The 22,977-nt window shown below is 39.9% G+C and overlaps 1 protein-coding gene across 1 annotated transcript in view; it reads right to left on the bottom strand.

Moving 5' to 3' along the window:
• Positions 1-13,137: 13,137 nt before the first annotated feature.
• The window catches only part of EMD (emerin), a 32,419-nt gene continuing 22,579 nt past the window's right edge, over positions 13,138-22,977 (bottom strand). The window contains exons 5-7 of the mRNA XM_075184845.1: positions 20,946-21,013; positions 18,740-18,762; positions 13,138-17,697 (exon numbers count right to left, since the gene is read on the bottom strand). Coding sequence (XP_075040946.1) covers positions 17,442-17,697; positions 18,740-18,762; positions 20,946-21,013 — 347 coding nt within the window. The 3' untranslated portion in view covers positions 13,138-17,441. The remainder of the gene's footprint in view (positions 17,698-18,739; positions 18,763-20,945; positions 21,014-22,977) is intronic.

Below are 22,977 nucleotides of genomic sequence, written 5' to 3'. Positions count from 1 at the left end.
CTAAGTGAGCAGTCACCCAAATTCAGGACTGCCCCACCAGATTCAGGACAGTTGGCAGACTGTCCTGCTCTCTACTACCTGTCTTGGTCACTTTCACCACTTGTAGCAGCTGGTTTCTTTAGCTCAGTTCTTTCTTGTCTTGATCCTGGAATATTGGATGCACTATTTTGAAAAAAATAAAATAAAATGGGTACATGAGATTTAAAAAACTCCAACCAGCCCCGATGTTAAAACAATAGCACTCACATTTTATAATTAGGCCTCCCTCCAGTCACCACAATAATAATATTCACATTTAATAAGTAGACCTATTTCCCGCCAACCAGCCCCAACATTAAATTAACAGTATACCCATTTACTCAAAACAAATTTCCCACCCTCCAAACAGTCCCAACAATAAATTAAATAGCATTAAAGTTTAATAAATATAGCCATTTTCCATAACCACCCCGGCAATAAATAATTCATATTCACATTTAATAAATAGTCCTCCTCCCCAAAATCAAACCCATATTCAATTGATAGCCCTAAACCACCCCAACATTAAATTAAAGATTCCTTCACCTCACCTTAAATAGTTAGCCCCCACCTACACTCCACCATTAAATAGCCCACCTCCCACACTATATTAAGATCCTCCTTTCCCTCACATATTATATTAAAATACTGTGCGCACACACACGCGCACACTATATGAACATGGGGCCACACACGCACACTATAGCAACATTGGGCGACACACGCACACTATAGCAACATGGGGCCACACACGCACACTATAGCAACATGGGGCCACACACGCACACTATAGCAACATGGGGCCACACACGCACACTATAGCAACATGGGGCCACACATGAACACTATAGCAACATGGGGCCATACAGACCCCTTGTTACATCCGATCCAGCCATCCGCATGCCCGCCCGAGCAACCAGTTTTTAGATACTTATCAGCATCAGGCCCAATAAATAAGATTGGGTGACTCAATGAATGAATGAATACAAATTAATACTCAAACAGTTGAAACTAAACAGCTGTTTGTTATGATAGCTGCAATATTTCAGAACTTCCTGTTTTTTGTTCTAGTATGACAAAATAATTAAAATTTCAGTTACGCTAGGGGCAATACCAGGCAGACTATTGACCTAATCCAAAGAATTGCTAAAGTTAAAGTCCCTTTTTTACTACTCTCTTTATATGCAGAGAAGACATTGACCTGATACTGTGGACATTCATGTTTGCAAACTTGGAGAAATTTGAGACAGGAAGTGGTTTCATTGTAGGTAATAGAGCTCTATACACCAAGCCACTCTAAACTAGCCATAACCCGTTCTTTTTCTTATCCCATTCCTCTTGCCTCCTTAATCAATAAATATTCTGAATGGGACGGCGATATCTAATGTAGTGGTTTGAAAATCAGCGTTTTTGAACGGGTTGGTACTTCGGAAATCTGGTGGTTGGCAAACCATCAATTGATTGCAGAAATCTGTAAGTTTCACTAAAGTGGGGATAAGATATGGGAGAGGAGAGAGGGGCGGGGGCAGGGCCGTCTTTTTAACTAGGCACGATAGGCAGGTGCCCAGGGGCCCCGCGGGAAAGGGGGCCCCAGGCAGGGCTCTTACTGAAAAAAAAAAATCCTGCATAAAATAAAGTACTAGTACTGTACCCTGTGATTTTAACGGCCTGTGCCCAGAGTCACTCTGTATAGGACTCCTATACAGTCACACAGCAGTTGTGAGGGGGGGTCCTACAGTCACACAGCAATGTGAGGGGGGGTCCTACAGTTACACAGTAATTGTGAAGGGGGGTCCTACAGTCACACAGCAATGTGAGCATATTCTTGTCCACACACCCACATTATATATATATATATATATATATATATATATATATATATATATATATATATATATATATGGGCCCCAGTGCACTGCTTTGCCCCGGGGCCCATAATGTTGTTAAGATGGCCCTGGGCGGGGGGAAGCTATGGAAAGCAAAACAATGGTATAAAGTCTAAAGTAAAGTAAGAAACACATCACATTTTTATTCCACATCACACCCAAGGGCTGGCTTATTCCAGTTTGGCATCTGTATTAAAATTATGCTCTCCCAGTTTATGAGGAAACTCCATAGGTAAACAGAAGAGGTCAAAAGTACTTCCTTCACACTGCATTGGATATTTTTAAAGCACTAAATTAATTTTCTGACCTTTATTGAAATAAAGAGAATTTATGCAGTATAAATAGTATTACGGTCCGAAAAGGTTAACTTTGGTAATGTTCCTGATGTTTGAGCTGCCGTGTCTATGCTTCCCAAATGGTGGACAGTCTTTTCTTTACCATGATTGGCCAGAACTCCTGCTTGTGACTTTTCATTGGCGGGCATTCACTGTTACATAACAGATAGTCATAAAGGGGAAATTCTTACCTGGAGATTCAGAGTAATATGTAGCATCCAATAGGTGCAGGGCTTGTAGTGACGGGTATTATATCTGTGATTAGCTCTTTCTCCACGTTACTGTTGTTCCTGGCTCAATTCCTACCTATCATTCGCTCCTTCAGTCTTCTTCATCCTCACCTCCCTCCCACTAGCTGTTGGGGTTCTACAAGGCTCTGTTCTCTGCAGTGCAGGAGTCTCTGGAGTTCTAGTAACATTCAGCCGCCTGTTCTCCTAGTCCGTCTGGATGGAGATTTTCCCGTAGTCAGCAGAAGTAGTAATCATTCTGATGTGGGATGGATTGTAATTGTGATTTATTGTGTTACGTTACCAGACAGGTGACTTTTTCAGGGCATAGGCAAACCAAGGGGGTGGGGGGGGGGTTTCTAGTGCCTGGAAACCCCCCTCCAAGCCTGGGGCACTGTGTAATTGAGGTGGCTGGACCCTGCCCCCGCCTCACACGGCTCTGCTTGAAAAGGGAGAACTGTGTGCAGCTAACAGTAGTGCATGCAGTATTACCCATGTATACATGGGGATAGGAAGAGTTGGAGAGCAGCCAAGCACTGTCTAAAATTATAGCCACGCCCAATTGCATGCTGGTCACGCCCACTGGCGGCGTGGTGTGGAAACCCCCCTCTACAAATCCTACGTTTGCTCCTGCAGGGGGTGTGTGGAACACACCTTGAGGTAGTCACCTGTCTGGTGATGGATGTCCTTGCAAAAATCACAATTGTGATCAATCCCACATTAAAAACATGGCTTCTTCTGCTTATAATGGAAAATCCATTAAGCCGCACTACGAGAACAGACGGCTGAATGTGACTGGGACCTCCAAGACTCCTAACCTGCAACAGGATGCCCAGTAGAAGATAGGTAGAAGAGACCTACAATAAAATAAAGGAACTACACTGTCGTGTCCTGCGCAAAGATGTGTCTATCATCATTATCATGTCAGAAATTTGCACCATGAGTATAGGACGTGCAAAGATATGATGTATATTAAAGATACAGTCTGTGTAAGTCAAAATCAGACGCATCTTTAAGGGGTTATGGCTGACTTGCATCTACACAACAACCTAACTGTACTGAATTTACACATGAACGCTCCCGATCCGCCTCTCCAAGAGCAAGTATATAATATGCTCCACTCAAAAGACAAGCATCATTTGGGTGCATGTGCAGTGCAACAAGTTTTATACAAGTCACGTTTTTAGGCGACTGAAACGGACTTATGTCCAACTCTATATACAGGTTCTAGAGTTTAAGGGTCTACGTCATTTTTATCATTCAAATGCATTGGAGCTGCACAGAAAAGACAGACATGGAAGTGAGCAAACAGTTGTCAACATAAAGATTTCAGACTAAGGAAAAAGTCGACGTGTTTCCATTAACCTGTTATGTGCCAAAAGTAGTTCTTTCACTGTAAAGGGACCTTGTACACATACTTCTGAAGGTGTGAGCGACATGAAAATCTCAGGTTGTACTTATAACACCACGGAAGACATGTTTGCGTCTGTTTTTATTTTTGTGGATCATAGTAGGATGTCTCATTCAGTAGCATGTGGAGGATATATGCAAAGCACAAAATCGCCGCTACGCAGTGCAAATAACAGCTGTTGACCATTAGTACCTAAATGTGCCCAGTGGTGAGATTATGACCTTGAGAAAAGATGTGTATATACCTGGGGAAAGGAACATGCTGTATAATCTAATGTACTTTGCAGAACACATTCCTGCTGTTTTCTACAAAAAATAAGAGTGTTTGTAATATAGATAGCAGTTCATATTTTAAGGATCCCACTTCCACTTTGCTCTATGAATGAGACCTGTAGGGCATTTGTAGGACATCATCTAATGCTTGGAGAATGTATGAATCTGCTTCTACCATAAAACATTGTTATGCTCACTACATTACACAGAAGACTGTGAGCTCTGTACTTTAGTGTTCAAATCCTGAGAAGCCATACTCCCAGCAGTTCTATTCAGTCCCAGTTTACTATGGCAAAAAAAAGTTTGTTCAAGTAATTTGGGGACTGGTACAAGTTATTCTGAGATTGTGACTGGACAGAGTCCCGAATTTCAAATGACTAATGTTAAAAATGTGCCAAACCCAATTTCAAGCATTGTAGGGCAAAAACCTTTCACGGTCCTGGGCTTAAATGTATCAAGCGGTGAGTTTCTGGCAGGTTTGAAAACCAATCAGATTCTAGTTATCATTCTGTAGAATGTGTTAAATAAATGACAGCTAGAATCTGATTGGTTGCTATGGGCAACATCTCCACTTTTCAAACCCGCAGCTTGATACATTTACCCCCTGGTGTCCCTTCACACTAGTCCTTACTGCTAAGAGCAAAGATATTTACATACAGTGGTTCTGATATCTAGGTTCATATGTGGGAGTTCTTATTTTATCCATACAGAAATGCCTATGTATTTATTTGTTGTGTAGCTGGCATGATCACTGTCCCAGGATGCCATGTCTTCTTATAGTAAAACCAGTTTGGTTCCACTCTACCTGGTTGTGTATCCACATTTCTTCAGTTGTCAGTCTATATTATTTGTGTTTCCAGGTTAACTGGTGATTGTGGTCACTGGCTCTTCCAACTTTTTTTTTTTTTCTCTGGATTTGCTAATTTAACTGTTTACAGTGAAATTGTCAGGTGTCTCTATAACATTATCCTGGAAGACAGAAAAGTGTGTTTTTAAAGCATTAACATAAATACTACATTTGATAAATAGATTTTGGCTGAGGCATATTTCAAATTGCGTAGGATGAGCAATTAGTAAATGAGCACAATGGGGTAATTATCACAACATCAGCTTAAAGCTACAGTAGCACATATTAAAGGATGGTCGGGCTTCCGACCCTAGCTTTAGCACTGGGTGCTCCTCCGTTCTTCTTGCAGCCCTTGCCAAAAATAGCTGGGGGTGGGAGCTGTCATTTAATAGGGGTTAAATTAACTAATTTGCTACGGGAAAAGCAGCTCCATGAGGCAGCCCCCATGGCTCCCGTTTCAGACTGGACTTCCACCTTTTACATTGATTACATATGGATCAGACATTGATGTAAATTCTGCATGCACAGAGGTCTTTAATCCCTAAGCATATATACTTTGTCTACCCACGTAAGCCTATGGAGAAACAGAGCACAGAGGTGGTACAAAATAATATTACGCATTCTCCACTATTCTGCAAGAGCCCATCACAAAGTGCATAGGGATCAATAATGTCTTTACAATGTGAATTTTCTTCTGTTTCCAATCCATGCATGAATCAAACAGCACAAATATGTTTGTATGAATGAGCCCTTATGGCTAAGGTGGTTTACTGAGGTCCAAAACTGACAAAGATGGTGACACAGACTATTGGGTTTAAAAAAAAAAAAAAAAAAAAAAATTTTTTTCTTGTGGCTCAAAATAATTCTCAGAAATAACAGACATTACAAAGTTACTAATGAATTCACTGACCTGCATTACGTTTGTCAATAACATTATGTTTATTAAACATTCTATGACTATGGCAATATTGTGAATGTTTCTATGCTTACTCTAATGTGAGATTAGTGCAAACATGATGTGCAATATGTAAAGAAAATAAAGGAATGGACTAAACTGTGAAAGTTTAAATTTAATACATCAAAAAGTAAAATCGTGCATGTGGGGCATTAAAATCTGTATGCAGCATCCAGAATGTACAGTGATAGAATGTCAACAACAACAGAGGAGAGGGGCCTTGCAGCTATAGCTTCAGATGACATCAAGGTAAGCAAAGAGTATAGTCAAACAATGGGAAAAGTCAGCAGTTGTTGTTAGGCTGACGGTCTGTTCACAAACTTACAGAACTAGTTGGCAGAGGTCTTCATCTTTAGCAGCCGCCTTTCCCGTAGAGATTTATACGCTCACCAGTACTCAGATGCCCCCAGGACATAACTCCAGATGTAGTGCAAGTTTGTAATACAGAACCGTAGCGGCAGGCCAGGAAACAGAGCATATGGCTGCGGATGGTCAGACGTAAGCCGAGGTCAGAGGTCACTAGCAAGCAGAATGGTCAGATAACCCTCCAAAGGTCAGGGTCACAGGCAACACAGCAGGGTCCAATGTAGAGGCCAAAGGGTCAGGGTCACAGGCAAGCAGGCAGAATCCAAGGTACAGGCAGGGGTCAAACACAGTAGTCAATCCAAAAGGCTATCACCAGACACAGCACAGGAGTAGGTTAGCTAACAGCAAAACTGGATGCTATAACTAGTAGGGAGCCTAAGCCCTCCCTGCCTTAAATACCAATGCTGGCCAATCAGGGCTTTGCCCTGTAACAGCCCTCAGGGGCAGACTAGTGGAAGCCTAATTAATTAATCAGCCCGCAGGCTGAGAGACTACTGCAAACATGCGCCTGGCTGCCCTGTATTGCCGGGATGTACTTATCTAAATACTCGGTGTCCGGTCAGGGCCGAGAACAGGAAGTGACTTCCCGCTCATCATAGAGACGGCCGGGACCAGAGAGGAGTGAGCTGGGGCGGTGCCCGCGGCCGCACGACTCCTGACAGTGGTAGAGATAGATGTATCATCTCACTAGGAACGAATAACATCACTGAGGCATGAGGTACAAAGTGCCTCAGAGATTTTTGGTCCACTTTTAATTTAATTAGCACCTACGAACTACAGCTTAAGAAATGGCTGTAGAGATAGCTATCTGAGATAGATTGATTACACCAATAAGGGATAAGTTTTGATACATCTGTAACCAAGTAGAAATGCTCCAACATCACCTTGTACCTTCACACTTCATTGACGTCTATCTCTTTAAAGCATAAATGAATTCAGTGCGAGTAGCTACAATAGTAAATTAGGACGTTTGTCAGCAATGTGCTGGGTGCAAGAAGTTATGTTGGAAAGTTTGCAGAGACCTATTGTTTATATCATATATGGGTAACACACCCAGCACACATTTACCATAGCATGTTCAGAAACACTGAATGCAAACGTCTTGTGGAAGGGTCACATTTAATCTACGTATAGACAAACCAAATGTGGACATGTGACTGGGTAGTCAAAAATGATCCGCAAAGCTCCTGTTCTTTGCATCACTTCGTTATAAACTTTCTCTGTGGGTCATATCACAAGTTTGTGATGCCTTTGGGGGTTTTAAGTGAAAAAGTGAAAGCATGAAATATGAGAAACAGCAGAGTGTTTAACCCTGGCCGTGCGCTGAGATGAGCAGGAGGAGCGTTGAGAAAGGGACGGGTGCTCTAGAATCCCAGTAATACTGACCATATCGCTAGGCTGCGAAGTTACCCATTTCCAGTGTCCAAAAAATAATAATAGCTCCTATATCTATTGCCCATCAACATGGTGGCTATTATTCCGAATACCCATTATGGAGGAACCTCAGGTATTTATGCCTAGTCTCTCCCCTCTGGGGTGGCATAATAAAATGTCGCCTTGCAGAGGGAGGGATGTTTCGAACCCTATCTACCTGTGAGACTGGGATAATATCCACCCATGAACTTGGGGTTTCATTAATACTCCCACACCAGACGATGGGCAGAAATTTTTATTTATCTTCATATCCCAGCTTCCACCCTATCATGGCACTGCAGGAGATCGCTATTGCAGCAAACACAGCACTATCATAGGAAATAATGAAACGTATCACCTACATGCCAAGTGGACGCCATTTTGTGTGCTGAACCAATGTGCAGTGGGGCCTATCACCAGGAACTAGTGACAACATTGAGGCATGAGGTACAAAGTGCGGAGAGAACATTGGTTGAGCCACCACTTTGGATAGGTGATGGGTCCACTTTAAAACATAAGTCTGTGATAGCAACCAGCTTACCAATATTAAACGTCCCCCTTATGGAAACATTACAAAATACTACTATTTATCCAAATACTGTATATTCTATGTCAACTACATTTAAAACAAAATCGATAATTGTAAAAGTGGTAAATCTTTTGTTATAAGACATCCAAATTAAAACTTAAATACAGAAATCTATAAGAATACCATAATATATGGGCACTTTTTTCCACGCTGACTTCATTTATTTTACCACGAGAAAAAGGGTAAACATTAGCAGCAGAATCTTGTGATGCCCTCGTGTGACACTTGGGTCTGATTCATGAAGGAAAGTAAGGCAAAACAATGAGTAAGTTTTCTCCTGGACAAAACCACGTTACAATGTAAGGGGTGCAAATTAGTTAATTATTTTGCGCATAAGGTAAATACTGGCTGTATTTTCATGTAGCACACAAATACTTGATAGCTTTATTTTTACACTGAAATTTAAAGTTGATCTAGAACATGCCCATTCTTGCACATTTTAAATTTTAAATTTACCTCCCCATCAATGCAACATGGTTTTACCCAGCTGCAATGTTACTCATTTTTTACGCTTTGCTCTCCTTAATGAGTTAGGCACCTGGTATATAATCTGGCTAAATGACATCACTGAAGGATTTTGATTTACATGAAGTGCAGTACACAGAATATTCAGAATACGTCCTTTGGAAATGAAACTGAAAACAACAATAAACGGTGAACAGTACATCTCCGATAATGCTGAAAGAATCACTGAGACTTTTTTTATATTAGCAGTTAACGATGAAATAATAATTCCATATTATTGTGTTTTGATGACAAACTCCCCCCCCCCCCCTCCCCCGTCTTTATTTATGATACAAAATCATAAGGAGGTAAAAGTTTAAACAGCTGGAGGACAAACACTGCAACACAATGGCCTGTTTACATAAAGAAAATAAACTAATATTGTGATTAGCTAAGAGAAAATCCCTGCTCTCATATTTGCTAATGTGGCCATAGCTAAAACTCCAATTGTGTAAAATATATATATATATATATATATATATATATATACACACACATATATATACATACATACATATATACTACATTTCAGCAACTCTCAGCTGGTGCCTCCAATTAGTTGTCTAATAAACTCACTACTTAACCTCTACTTTGTTGTCTAGAGTGACCGATTTCACATCTGAAACAAAGCAACAGGCATATATGACAAATCACACATCAGTGCAATGTGTCTCCAGTACAGAGACATATCCACAAAATGTTCTGATTGAAATCTCTGCTCATTCCGACTCATTCCCCATAGAGGTGAGCTGAAAAACGAGCGGAGCTTGCTTATAGCAATATCTGCCAATATGCGCAGTCGGACATTGCGGCAATGTTCCGCGGAACCTCACTCCTAATTGCCTCTTACCCTAAGGCTCTTTCTATTAGGTCACTACTGTTTAGATAACAGGCTTGTGGATCGAATCACATCAATAAGATAGTCCACAGGAAAGCTAAAGGCCACATGAAAAATGATCTTAAAATCCAGTAAGACAGCTGTGAACTAGTGGATGTACTGGTACAGGACTGGCCAAGGCCCAATAGCATTTCTGACAGACTTATCACCATACTTATGAGACCATAAAACAACAATTTATTTTAGGGAGTCTACTTCCCATTGTCAGGGCACTTCTTTTATTCGGTGTTACATCTTCTACACTGATCAACAACAACATTAAAACCACTGGCAAGTGAAGTGAATAACATTGGTTATCTCGTTACAATAGCAAGTGTAAGGATCTGAGCGACTTTGACTAGGGCCAAATTGTGATGGTTAGACGACTGGGTCAGAGCATCTCCAAAACGGCAGGTCTTGTGTGAAAGTGTTTCTGGTATGCAGTGATTAGTACCTACCAAAAGTGGTCCAACCAGTTAACAGGTGACAGGGTTATAGGCGCCCAAGGCTCATTCATACACGTGGGGAGTAAAGGCTAGCTCATCTGATCCAATCCCACAGAGCTACTGTAGCGCAAACTGCTGAAAAAGTTACTGCTGGTTGACAGAAAGATGTCAGAACACACAGTGCATCACTTGCCTTGACGGGTCAGAGCTGTTCTCGTGACACAAGGGGGACTTACACAGTTAGACAGGTGGTTTTAATTTTGTGACTGATCAGTGTATACCAGTTGTACTTTTTTTTTTCCCTGTGTTCCATAAATGCATTGTCCCATGCTCCTTTTCGATATTCCCTTGTGCTCCTTATAGGGAGATTATAAGCCCTATTTGAAATATATTTGAGGTACGATTTTGTTCAGTTCAATAACAGCTAAACATAACAGAGCAGTATGGAAATCTAGTGAAAATCACGTGAACCTAAAGGGCTAGGGCAGGCCTGTCCAACCTGCGGCCCTCCAGATGTTGTGAAACTACAAGTCCCAGCATGCCCTTCCAGCTATCAACAGGTTGTCTACTGGCAAAGCATGCTGGGACTTGTAGTTTAACAACACCTGGAGGGCCACAGGTTGGATAGGCCTGGGCTAGGGCAATTTATGACTCTATAGTTGTTGAAAAACTTCAATTCCCAGCGCAGTGTTCTCCCCACGATTGTCAGGTGTTTCGCCCAGCAAAAGTCTATTGCCATCCAGCACTCACTGTGGCATGGGCGAATGTCGCGCTGACATCAGTGCAGTGCGACTTTCGGGCGCGTCAGTGCCGGGCGGAAGTGGTCACTGCCTTTCGGCCACATCACAGTGAGTGACGAATGGCAAGAGATTTTTGCAGGGGTCACTGCCTTCTTGCCGTGTCACAGGGAAGGACGGACACGTTTGTCAGCGGTTCACATGCTGGTGGACTGTGAAGACAGTGTTTGTTACTTATGGTGGGCCTTCTGTGTATAATCAGCATTTGTGAAATATCTGGGCACTTTAAAAAAAATAATTGGTGTCCAAATAGCATTTGGGCCGTATCTGGTTGCCGTTACTAATTATATATGTGTTCAGCCAGCTGTTATCCATAATAAGAAATTAAGTCAGAAAACAACAAGTTTCTTTAAGAGAAATTAAAGTACGAACACAACAACAGACCCAGCGATTTCCAACAAGGACATTGCAGATGAGGTTGGTCCATCTTATGAATCAGTCTATTTCGCATCAAAAATGTTTTGCAAAATATTGCATATCGGGATTAAGCAGTGACTGGTTTAAAACAGTTCAGTGGTTGTTGGTAAATGATAATGTAATGATGTGTTTCACGTGTATAAAATACGGAGACTGGCCACAAACAAGCGGGTGGCTTGGATGACTACTCCCTGCAAAAGATTTTGAAAAGAAAGTTTCATTGACCTTGAGCAAAGTAAATTACACACGGATTCATGTTCAAATACACTTCAAAAATGTGTTTTTGAAGAAACTGGGTTAGGGGAAATTGAACCATCAATTTCAGTTTTGAGTAACTTGAAGAAAGATGCTTTTATGGGAGCTTTAATAACTATGTATTGGTTGGCAAAAAAACGAACTAACACATATTACATTATATGAAAATTTGCTTGAGCACTGCAAGACTATGGGTTGTACATACTTAAAAGCATCTAATATTGTAAAGAATGCAAATTACACTTACAGAAAAAATAATGCAAGAATCCATTGACATCTCAGCTTCACAAATAAGATGTTAATTGCTTAACTATTTGCATTTGGCAGATTATTTCGGTGTTCTTTGTGATGAAACAACATCCCAGTTTTGAAACAGTTTATTATTATAAATTAAATACATCTGTCAACTTAAATAAAGAGTTTAGATCGTTTAAATATCAACATGTAGTATTGCGGATGGCAAAACAAACTATATCTAACAAAATAATTTTAAAAAAATTGCCAATATAGGGTTGAAACAATCTAACTTGGTGGGTCTATGCTCTAATGGAACAGCTGTCATGATTGGGAAGTAGGATAAACAATTCCCTGGGGTATATTTTCTAAACTGCGGGTTTGAAAACATGGAGATGTTGCCTATAGCAACCAATCCGATTCTAGTTGTCATTTATTTAGTACATTCTACAAAATGACAGCTAGAATCTGATTGGTTGCTATAGGCAACATCTCCACTTTTTCAAACCCACTGTTTAATAAATCTAGCCCCCTTGTCTCATGTATGTGGGAAACAAAAATAGCTCTAACACACAGGCAAAAGCATAATATATGTATATGCAACGGAGAAAGCACCTATCAGCATCAGCAGAGAATTCGAAAAACAACCAATCACCAGCGGTTCTCAATTGCTGCCGATCGGCATTGGTTACTTGCATCTGTCTTTGACCACCCGCAAACAATATGGCTTAAACAGGCATGTAGGCATCCGTTTCCCGGTCTGTTCGCAAGTACGCAAACATGCCCTTACACTTGGCCTATTTTAGAAAGCTCCTTCATTGCCACCCCCCAGTGCCGCCTGCCCAGGTGCCAAGACTATGGAATTCAGCATAAGTGCATGTGTGGTACCATTTCTGGGCATATGCTGAATGATTTCACACAATATGCACCATGCAAACTGGCAAGGTACTTACTCTGCTCCCTATAGAGCCAAAAGCAAAATACTGCAATGTTCTGATATTGACTAACTAGACAAATACATAACACATAAAGAGTTACAAAATCTTTAAAAAATTTATTGATTAAACATAATTTTAATACTTGCAATACATGAATTTTCTCATAAAGCAACCTTTACACATTTTAAAATGTATATAAGAATAGACAACCATTAAAAAAAGTTTAGATCATAAAGTTCCAAATGCAGTGTGATAAAATGAAATGCCAAATCTAGTCATTATAGCTATGCCTCAAGGGAAAACTAGTACTGAAATGTTTATCTGTACAATATTTTAGACAGTGTTTTTAAAAATAAAAATAATAATAATAGTACTGTATGGGGAAGAGATTATTCTTAGTTTTTGTAGGGCATGAATGACGTTCGGAGTTTACTGGAAGTTGTAGTTCCACAATAGCAAACAAACCAGAAAGGGTGCATTTTCCTACTATCAGTCACTAAAAGTCTCTGATGCACTTTGTGACATGGATGTGCCATTTATTAGGTCTTCATCCGACTCCGCAGATCGTGTCTTGTTGTGTCCAAGCATTCGGCCCATGCACTGAATGGACAGATTATTCTCTATGGCCAAATACGACATGGATTTGACGTTTTGTGCGGCAGAGTGATCCGTGTACGGACAGCGTAAGCCCTTAAGGGTCCCCCCTGCCATAGGGTTACTCACTGGCAGGCAGTTTGCGTGCACAGGGAGAAAAAAAAAAAAAAAAAAAATCACCTTGCATGGTGCCTATACTGTAAAATAATTTCCAGGGACAGGTTGCTGCTAAGCATGTGAACCTTGGCATGTCACACACAATACTGTTTTGAAGGACGATGGGCACGAACAATGTCCATCATGTCATGCTTAATACATTTGATTTCAATGTATCTTTTGCATTTAAAATACTCCTCTTTAATACATGTTAACTTTTAAAGCCCAAACAGCAAAAATAGGCTGTAAGAATGACAACTAATGCAGGAAAAGAGGTCTATTGTTCAGTTGGCCATTACTGAAAACTGACATTTCCAGGAACTCCCCTTTAAAACCTGGGACTGTCCCTGGAAACTAATAACCCTTTAGAGGTGCAGCAAGTCCATTGTTCTGTTATTCAGTCTGTGTAACTAAGTGTTTCCTGATCACTCATTAATTGTACACTGCAGTGATTTGCATTTAAATCAACACCATTTACAGGGGAGGAATAGTAACTCTTGCCCTGGGGAGCAAACACAAGTAGCCCAATGTCTCCTAGCAGTGGAAAGAGACCATGTGGGCGTGGTTTTATACAGTCAATAAAATGTATTACAGAATTTTATTTCAATGAGTTGTGATCACATAACATACAATTCTTCCATGTGACCAGTATTTAATGCAGAACATATTCTAGTAACTTCTATACATTAGAGTATTCAAGTGACCTCTGTACAATACAAATAATATTTTAGTGGCCACCACTTGGGTTTTCTGTTTACCTATAAGAAGATACAGCGTTGTCCATATTTCCTGAAGAGCTTTGATTAACACTGCTATTAATGAATAAGTTTGCGTTCATGTGATTACTATGGCACAGTCACTAGACATACGATGTAGTAAGCAGAGAGGCTTTGGCATCATAAAACACCCCCCACCCTCTTTCCTCTGCCGTCATAATATGTAATTCTCAGATTTCTGGTCACTTTTAAATTCAGACCCCCCCCCCCCCCCCCCCCCCAAGTCATTGGTGACTTTACTCTGCAGGTCCCCAAGCCTCTATAAGCTTTACAAGCTGATCGGATTCCCCAATATCTACAGTTCTATTGTGCCGGGAGGCTGTCATCACCAATATGAGTGATGAACTCCGTATGTTGGGTGATAGCCATCTACCAGGGCGTCGGGACTATCACCATACAGAATGCTGGCACTCAAACACCCTGCTTGGCCAGTTGTAGAAACTTGTACAGATTGGTGGGTCCTGAATAATAAGACCACTGTACTAATTTTGCAAAACGATCAAAGGTGCAAATTTAGGAAAAGAACAATTGTGTCATCTTTACAGTTGGAGCTACAGAAGCTCTAAGAGCATCTGAAGTCTGAAAATAGTATGTATGTCATAGAGGTGGTTAGAGCACCAGTGGTTACCTAACTTTGTGGAACTATAAGTTACAACATGCATAGGGCTTGTCCTAAGCACTTCTGGCTGGGAGGTCCAGGGAGCCACAGACTGCCCACATCTGGTGAAGATGGTCAGTGAAGAGAATTGGGCAAAAGATTTACAAAACGTCAAAAGCTGTTGTCAAACTATTTTCCAAAACAAAAAGCTTGATCCAAATGTCTTATCATTCCTATATGAGATATAACTCAGAAAACTATAAAATGTGGTGTATGAATAAAAATAAAAAAGTCACACACACAAAGCCCAATCATACCACTTTAATCAGCCTGGACAGAAGAAAAGTCAATATAATCCAGGCATTGTCATATTCCCTCTTCTCAGTTATTGTCTTTACTTAACATGCAATAATATACCAAATATATCCAACCATAATAATATATGATGTGCCCTCCACCACCATCATGTATTTTCTGATGTCAAAAATTAATTTACTGGTACAAAGAGCAGAACATAATCATACTGAGGTAACAGAAAGAGGTGATGAATCTGGAACTTCACAAGTGGCTCAAACACTCCCCCACCCCAAAAAAAAATATTTCAATAAATAAGACACCCTTATGTTTCACAGGGGATCAATGACCGTTTTCCTTTAATATGAACAATCCACAGCTGAGTGAACGAATGAATCCCCCTGACTATTCACCACCAATATATAACTAGGAGAGCAGCGGTTAGACTGTCTGACTTGCTGAGTAGTATACACAGAGGAGTACGGCTCTGGGAGAATCACCATGGTCACCTCAATCAGCAGACACAGATTGTAGTACTGGCCATATAAAAGCAGCCACTGACCACGTTCACATATATGGGGTTTTTACATATGTGTTTTATATTTATTATCGGGCTTATTTGTCTCCCATCATTATTTTAGTCACCAAACTTCTTACTAGTAAAGTACCTCATATCTCTAACACAACACACCATCCAGGACACAGTGCTCTGCTCCAATTTCTCTCATCTCCAACAACAACCTGGGCACAATTACATAATTAAAATCAAATCACCCCATTACCATCAATGATTTGACTTCGCCTGGTTTGCATAACTGGAAAATAAAGATGGGAAAATATGACTGCAGACCATTACCTCACAGGTAAAATGAATTATGTTGCAAAGTATGTTACCTCAGCTGATGTCTGCCATTAAGTAAAATGGCTGCTACCAAATGTTGAGGAAAATAAGATACCATCTCAAAAATAATGTCGTCAGCAAAAATCGCTATCCACCACCAATGTAGTTGGTGACATAAAAGTAAAAATGTACACACACCAAAGCAAATGGTTAAATGACTACATAGTAAGGCAAAAAGGGTTATTCATTGCTTTAAAAAAAATATATATCAATATATATTTGTATGGTTATGGAAAACATCCAACACAGGTTTACCCAGATTTGTTTAGTAGCCCTCAAGGAAGCAGAGTTGAGACTGAAATAAAACCAAGGGGTATAGTTACTAAACTGCGGGTTTGAAAAAGTGGATGATGTTGGCTATAGCAACCAATCATATTCTAGTTATCATTTATTTAGTACATTCTACCAAATGACAGCTAGAATCTGATTGGTTGCTATAGGCAACATCTACACTTTTTCAAAACCTGCATTTTAGTAAATATACCCCTAAGTGTATCATTCTGAACATCTATTTGCACAAATGCAAGTGTTGATTGTTGCCCCTGACTGACTCACTTGCACTCCTCCTGCTTGTTGTGGTACCATTAGGACCCAACAACTTCATTCATAATGGCAAAGAATTTTGATCTCTTTGGATTATAAGTGTTTTTCCCTTTTAACACATTACAGATCATAAAAGTACAAGTGGCTATTTACATTTATTTTCAAAATCAGATCAATTTTGACGTAAGAAAAGAAATCTGAGTAAAAAGTGGAAAGTATTTTGTGATGATCGCATGTTTTTATATGCGATAGTCAGTTGTGAAGAAGATTGTGAATGCAATATGTAAATGAATGAAATATGCCAAAATTAATGTAAAGCTATAAATCAATCTTATTACAGACACAGCTACAATGTGTCTTTAGAACATAAATGGTTATAATATGTTGCACAGTTGTCTGAAGCTGGTAAGACCCCTTCAATTTGTCAGTATCAACAGACAGAATAGTATCACATTATTCAATAGCCAAAAGACAGGGATACAATAGTTACTCCCAGTGCAGAGTACTAGAATTGCACTAGAACAGTGGTATTAGTTTAAGTCAAAGAACATCAGCATTTTGATTATAAATGGAGCACGTTAATTAGTTTGGCTCTTTCTTGCACCTACATATAAAAACAAATCTAGATGTTTGGCCATATCACAAGATGACAGATGCAATGCTGGTGTTCTGGTGAATGCGACGTGGGTGAAGTTACAAGGGTGCAGTATGCAGCCACTTCATGAGATCATGCAGCTTCTTGCATGTGACAGTAATGGGAGCACCCTGCATCCTGCGTTCCTTCCCCCGCAGTTACAGGATTCCATCGATGGAACGGAAAGGGTTCTCGTCTGTCTGACACAGGTACATATACACCAGAAACCCGGCAAACAGGACGAGTAGGAAAAGCTGCAGCCACAGCGGGAGGAAGCGCTTTATGGGTTGTTGTTCGGCTTCTTCCTTCTTTTTTGGGCGGATTGGTCTCCGTGGCTCCACCCCCTGTGGAAAGCTGGACTGATGACGTATCTGGGATACGTTCTGGTACGTGTTTTCCCTGCTGCTGTAACTTCTGCAAGTGAGTGAAACATTGAGTAACATTGAAAGTCAGAGACAAATGTGTAAGTGCTTCAGGGAATAACATTTCTGCTTCCTTCTTAGGTAGATTTAGTTTGGGAGTAAGCTTTAGGGCTCAAGATTCAATTTTAACTTATGTATTTTAATTACTTGACTGTTTACAAATGAAGGTTATGGTTTTTAAAGAGTGCCTGTGATTTGCTGGCCGGTACAATAATGCATAACGGTCTTTCTTTTTTTAATCTAAAATTTAGAGCTGCAGCCCTCAGATGATGTCCCACATCACACTTACATTAGGTGACACTCCTGCTCTTAAGCTGGGCACACACTACAGGTTTGTCACCCGATTATCGTGCCAATCACATGATAAACGACTGTTCGCTACGATATTGCATCAGTGTGTGCGCTCCCACGATCATGTTTTATCCTACACATCCCATCATTTCATTTGATTTTATAACCGGACTAAAAAACGATGGAACGATGTCTGGCAAATTCAGAAGTGTAAATACACTCACGACCAGCAGTGTAGGCAGATCTCCATAGAGTTTACAGAGTTCTTCTGGTGTGGGTTTAATCACAAGAGGGAGACCACAGGTGCTTATGTGAATCACAACATAATTTAATACAGTGCAAAAGGTGTAGAATAATATTCTTTATCTATACAATGTTGCTCTATTGTTGTTCCCTCTTTTTAATATATACCCCCCAAAAATCAGGGAGTTCAGAACATCCTCCTACTGATCATTAAATATAAGTATCTTCTATCAGTTTGTTTGCATCAGAGTGATCTATAGTGTAGGATTGTTCCCTTACATCAGTTTTAATTTTCATAGTCCAACTGTTGTCCAATAGCATTGTGTAAATAAGATCTGTTCTTCACCCCCATAAACAGCCCCAGAATGTGAGCTGTGCACCTCTTGGTACCATAAGTGCAATATACTTACATCTAAACTGTTAATATGTGGAGTAAAATATATATGTTGGAATTTTTCTAGTTGTGTAAGATACAAAATATTTGTAAAAAGATGACTTACTTGCTTTGCAGATCATCTCTGGGCTGTAAAATAAACACATTCAATTTAGATGTAGCTGTGTGATTGTCACACATTAAAAGCTAACAGCCCTAATGCCATCTGTATTACATGGTTTACATAGAAGTGTGGAGTTTCTATTAACTTTAAGGATTCCATGTACCATTCATTGGACAATAGTGGCTCACTTATTGCCAACATATTTCTATGCAGCATCCAATTCCTCCAGGATGTCTTAAAATCTATTTCCACCTATAAAACATTCATTCTTTACCATCTAACAACCTTAATTTTGGGGTACCACCCCTGGAACCCCATCTCTTCACTGTTGGGCCTCTGCTAAAAAATACATTTTTCGAGTAGGCCTGTGTTGGCCCTGCTTCTTGTTATACCATGACTAACCTTTATGTCACTTAAAGTCAAAGTGCCAACTGTGACCCCCATAAGGCTTTAAGAGAAAATAGTGTAAAGCTGCGTGACAACGTAGCAAGAGGGGCAGCCTACATATAACAGGACCCCCACAGTACAGGAGGGTTAAAGGGCTAGGGGAATAACCTTTAAACAATAAAAGCTTAAATGCTGAAGTTTGCTTTTAACACATCTCGGATGGAGGGGCTGATACTGAATAATATGCCAACAATGGAAATATCCTTAAATCACGGTAAATGGATGCATTTCTTTGTACTGTAGTATATATTAGTATGAGCGAGACCCACCAGATTGCTTGCTCAGCTAAAAATATATACCACAGCCTGCAACATACAGCACCTTAATCCTGAGAAAGTGGAGATATAGGGACAGCCTTTACCTTTATCGCATTTCAATAATCTCGCTCCAGAAACTGAAATCATGTTTCCTCATAGAGGTGCAGTTATGCCTACTCCATACTTTGATGAAACACCCTTATTTGGCCCAACTCTTTGCCTCTTTCTGTACAAACTGCTGCTCCTTTATTCTGTGACCCAATCCTATGCACCCCAGCGCAAACTAGGCACACTTGTGTAAATCAACTTACTGCGGGGCCAAGTGTGCTTATGTGCAGAGTGGACGTTTTGAACTTCTTAAAAGGACCCCTATTAACTCCCTTTCTGTCTGACTTCCTCGTGTGTACCGATCTGTGTCCTTACCTCACACCTGACATATATTTGTGTCTCACTCCTCTCAATCTGTTCCCCGTTTACTCTTCTCTCTGCCCCCTCTTGGTTACGCTCTCCCACCACATCTGCATTAGTTGTAAGTGGAACATATTCATTGGGCTGACGTTATTAGGGGTGAACCCCAGGGATCAGCACTGTGCCTACAACGTACGATGTCCATATTTGCTGATGAGGCACAGTTATGCAGGGTTATTAAACAAAAGGGCAAACAGGACCAGGAAATGATAGATGACATTTAATGTAGATAAATGTAGTTATACAGCCAAGTTGTGGTAATAAATATGCTACCTACACAATAACTGGAATATGATTGGGGAAACAGAGATGGAAAATGACTTGGGAATAAGAGTGTACGGAAACACGAATAGCAGCACACCTGATGCAAACGTAGCATAACTGCTACATACATCACTAGTTAGTTCATATTTGAATATGGGGCACAGTTTTGGGCGTTACACAGCAAAAAGGACATAGGAGAAATTGTAAGTATTTTAGAGGCAGGCAATTTTATTAATAAGAACAATGGAAGGGTTTACTTGTAAAACATATTATATATTATACCCTCTAAGGTGCCTTGGGAAAAAAAAAGGCACCTTAGAGGGTATAATATGTATAAATATGTACAAGGTCCAACAACCTCTTTGTACCAAGAACCGTTCAGAGGAGAAGGGGTCATGGAAGAAAGATGGTTTCACCGCTGTGGAATTCTTACCACATGACTCAATGATGGCAAATTCACTAGCATAAATAAATGGACTGGATGCCTTAGTCAATGGGCAATTCATTCAGAAAATTGCCATTTTTTGGATCAGAATTTTTATCCCATGTGAGGTTAAATAGGCAACTGTCACATTGGGTTGTTATTTTGTCTTCCTCTAGATCAACAAAGAATTTATGGGAGGTTGGACTTGAGGTCTTTCTTCAGCCTCACTAACTATATATAATTGGCTTTATGATAGAGGTATAAAATCTACGACTATTTTATGTGAAAGTTTTTCATTTTGATTCAATACAGTTTTGGCATTGTCTTTATCATTAGAGGATACACTTACCCTTTGATAAGCTTCTGGGTAATTGTAAGTTTTAGTGTAAGTTTCTTCTTCATATGTTTCATTGTCACCTATTTAAAGGACAAATGTGTATTAGTTACCAAGAGAAGAAAAATAGGAGATCTTTATATACACTGTGGCAGAGGGGGGAAATATCTTTGACAAATGTATTGCAATTCTTAGCAAATAAAAGTACCAGGTTAATTTATTAAACATTATTTTTTTACTTCTCTTTATAGTAGACCTTTCCGAATTAAGCAGAAAGCTGTATTCCTACATTTTGGAGTACTACTTACATGTTACATATTGCATGAAAAAATTATCAGTGTCAATATATAGGACTCCCATCGTTTTGCAATTAAGAATGGGACACCCATGCAAGCTAAAGTTTGCCAAGACCATAAAACCCACTCGATCTTTTTGGATGTAAGGTAACATGAGACCGTTATAGAAACTGAAATTCACTTATCCTGTCAATCTGGGAACAACAAGGGTCTGAATTATAGGAAAAGTTAATTGTGCATGAAAGATTTCTACTGGACTGGGAAAGCTGGGAGACCATTTGTTGTACTATGTTTCGGCATAACCTTTAACCTCTCCTGAGCTTTCTACCAAATTGAAAATACAAACTGACACAATATGTAAAGGCATCATGTAACATTCAGCAATTTGTCTAGGCAGATCCTAATGTTAAAAGAAATGTGTATCTAGTTTAGGCACATGTGTCAATAGGGTATAGAAGCTTGGTTTTGGATGAAACATTTAATTGTAGTGAAGTGGTGAGAACCCTGCATTTAGAACTACCCTTGCAGTTGTTGAAATAAAACTGCAGCAATGCATTGCTTCTCAAGCACAATATTCTCTGCCTGGCTGAAATGGTGCTGACTACACAAGCATTGCTAGAACATAATTTATATTTGTGCTGCTTTAGTATAAACATTAAATTCTAAAAAAAAATCTACCTGCTGATAACCTCCGGTTATGGACATATATCTTTAAGTCTATACTGACATCTGGTGGCAGCTTCAAGATATTACAATGGTCATGTTATACCAGTTCAGATGGCCTCAGATAATATTTAACCCTGGGTCCCTCACGTACATCCGTTTGAGCTAGCATATTATATCCTCCACCACACTATTTCGAAGCTGAAATCTCTACGAGAACTTACACCGCATAAACAACCTGCTTGTATCTCAGAACATACTGGAATATATCACCCTGCACAATGAGGCCCAAGAAGCAAACCAAATACATCCGCTCCTCTGGTACACTTCTTTGACTTGCAAAGGATGAGGCTGTAGAAGTGCCAAAGTTGGGCATATACTGCTTGAAAACTCACCCAACCCAGTGTCTCCTTTACAAGTGACCCAACGAATGACTTCATCTATACATATATACTCTTTCATAGAAATTGAAGGCCTTACACTCCATCCCAACTCTTCTATCTTCGTTGCAGGCAGATATATTGTTAGAGTTCCAAGTGACAGTCAAAGAAACAAAATCTAAAGTCGCGGTACTAGGGGCACATACAGACCACTTGGAAACAAAAAAATGGAAGAATCCAAGAGGAGGCGGCATCTATCAGAGGGAAACTCACATCCTGTACTGCAGACTGCAACTACTTACCGGTCCTGAAACAATTTGATACACTGACCAACTCATGGGCTAACTATTTTAGTTTCGTGGCTAGGATTGGCGGCTGTCAAAATGATGCTTCTCCTAAAAATTTTACATCTTTTTCGATCTATCCCCTATATAACCCACAAACTCCTACACCAATTTTATAGTTTATAGTTTCCTTAATTAAGTTTAATAAAGATCAAACATACCAGCAACGTTCAAGAAAACCCCTTTAAATGGCTTTTCATTATCTGAATGCAGTGCGCCTGTCCATATGATGAAACGCATCAGGGGGTAAATGTATGAACCTCAGATTTCTGCAAGTTGCTGGAAATCGGTAACTTTGCAGGGAAAATTTAAAAAGAGAGGATGGGTTGTAAAGGGAAACTTACCTGTACAAGCCATAGGAGTA

Source organism: Mixophyes fleayi, chromosome 9, assembly GCF_038048845.1.
Source record: "Mixophyes fleayi isolate aMixFle1 chromosome 9, aMixFle1.hap1, whole genome shotgun sequence".
Lineage (NCBI taxonomy): Eukaryota > Metazoa > Chordata > Amphibia > Anura > Limnodynastidae > Mixophyes > Mixophyes fleayi.
This window is presented reverse-complemented; position numbering and strand designations above follow the sequence as displayed.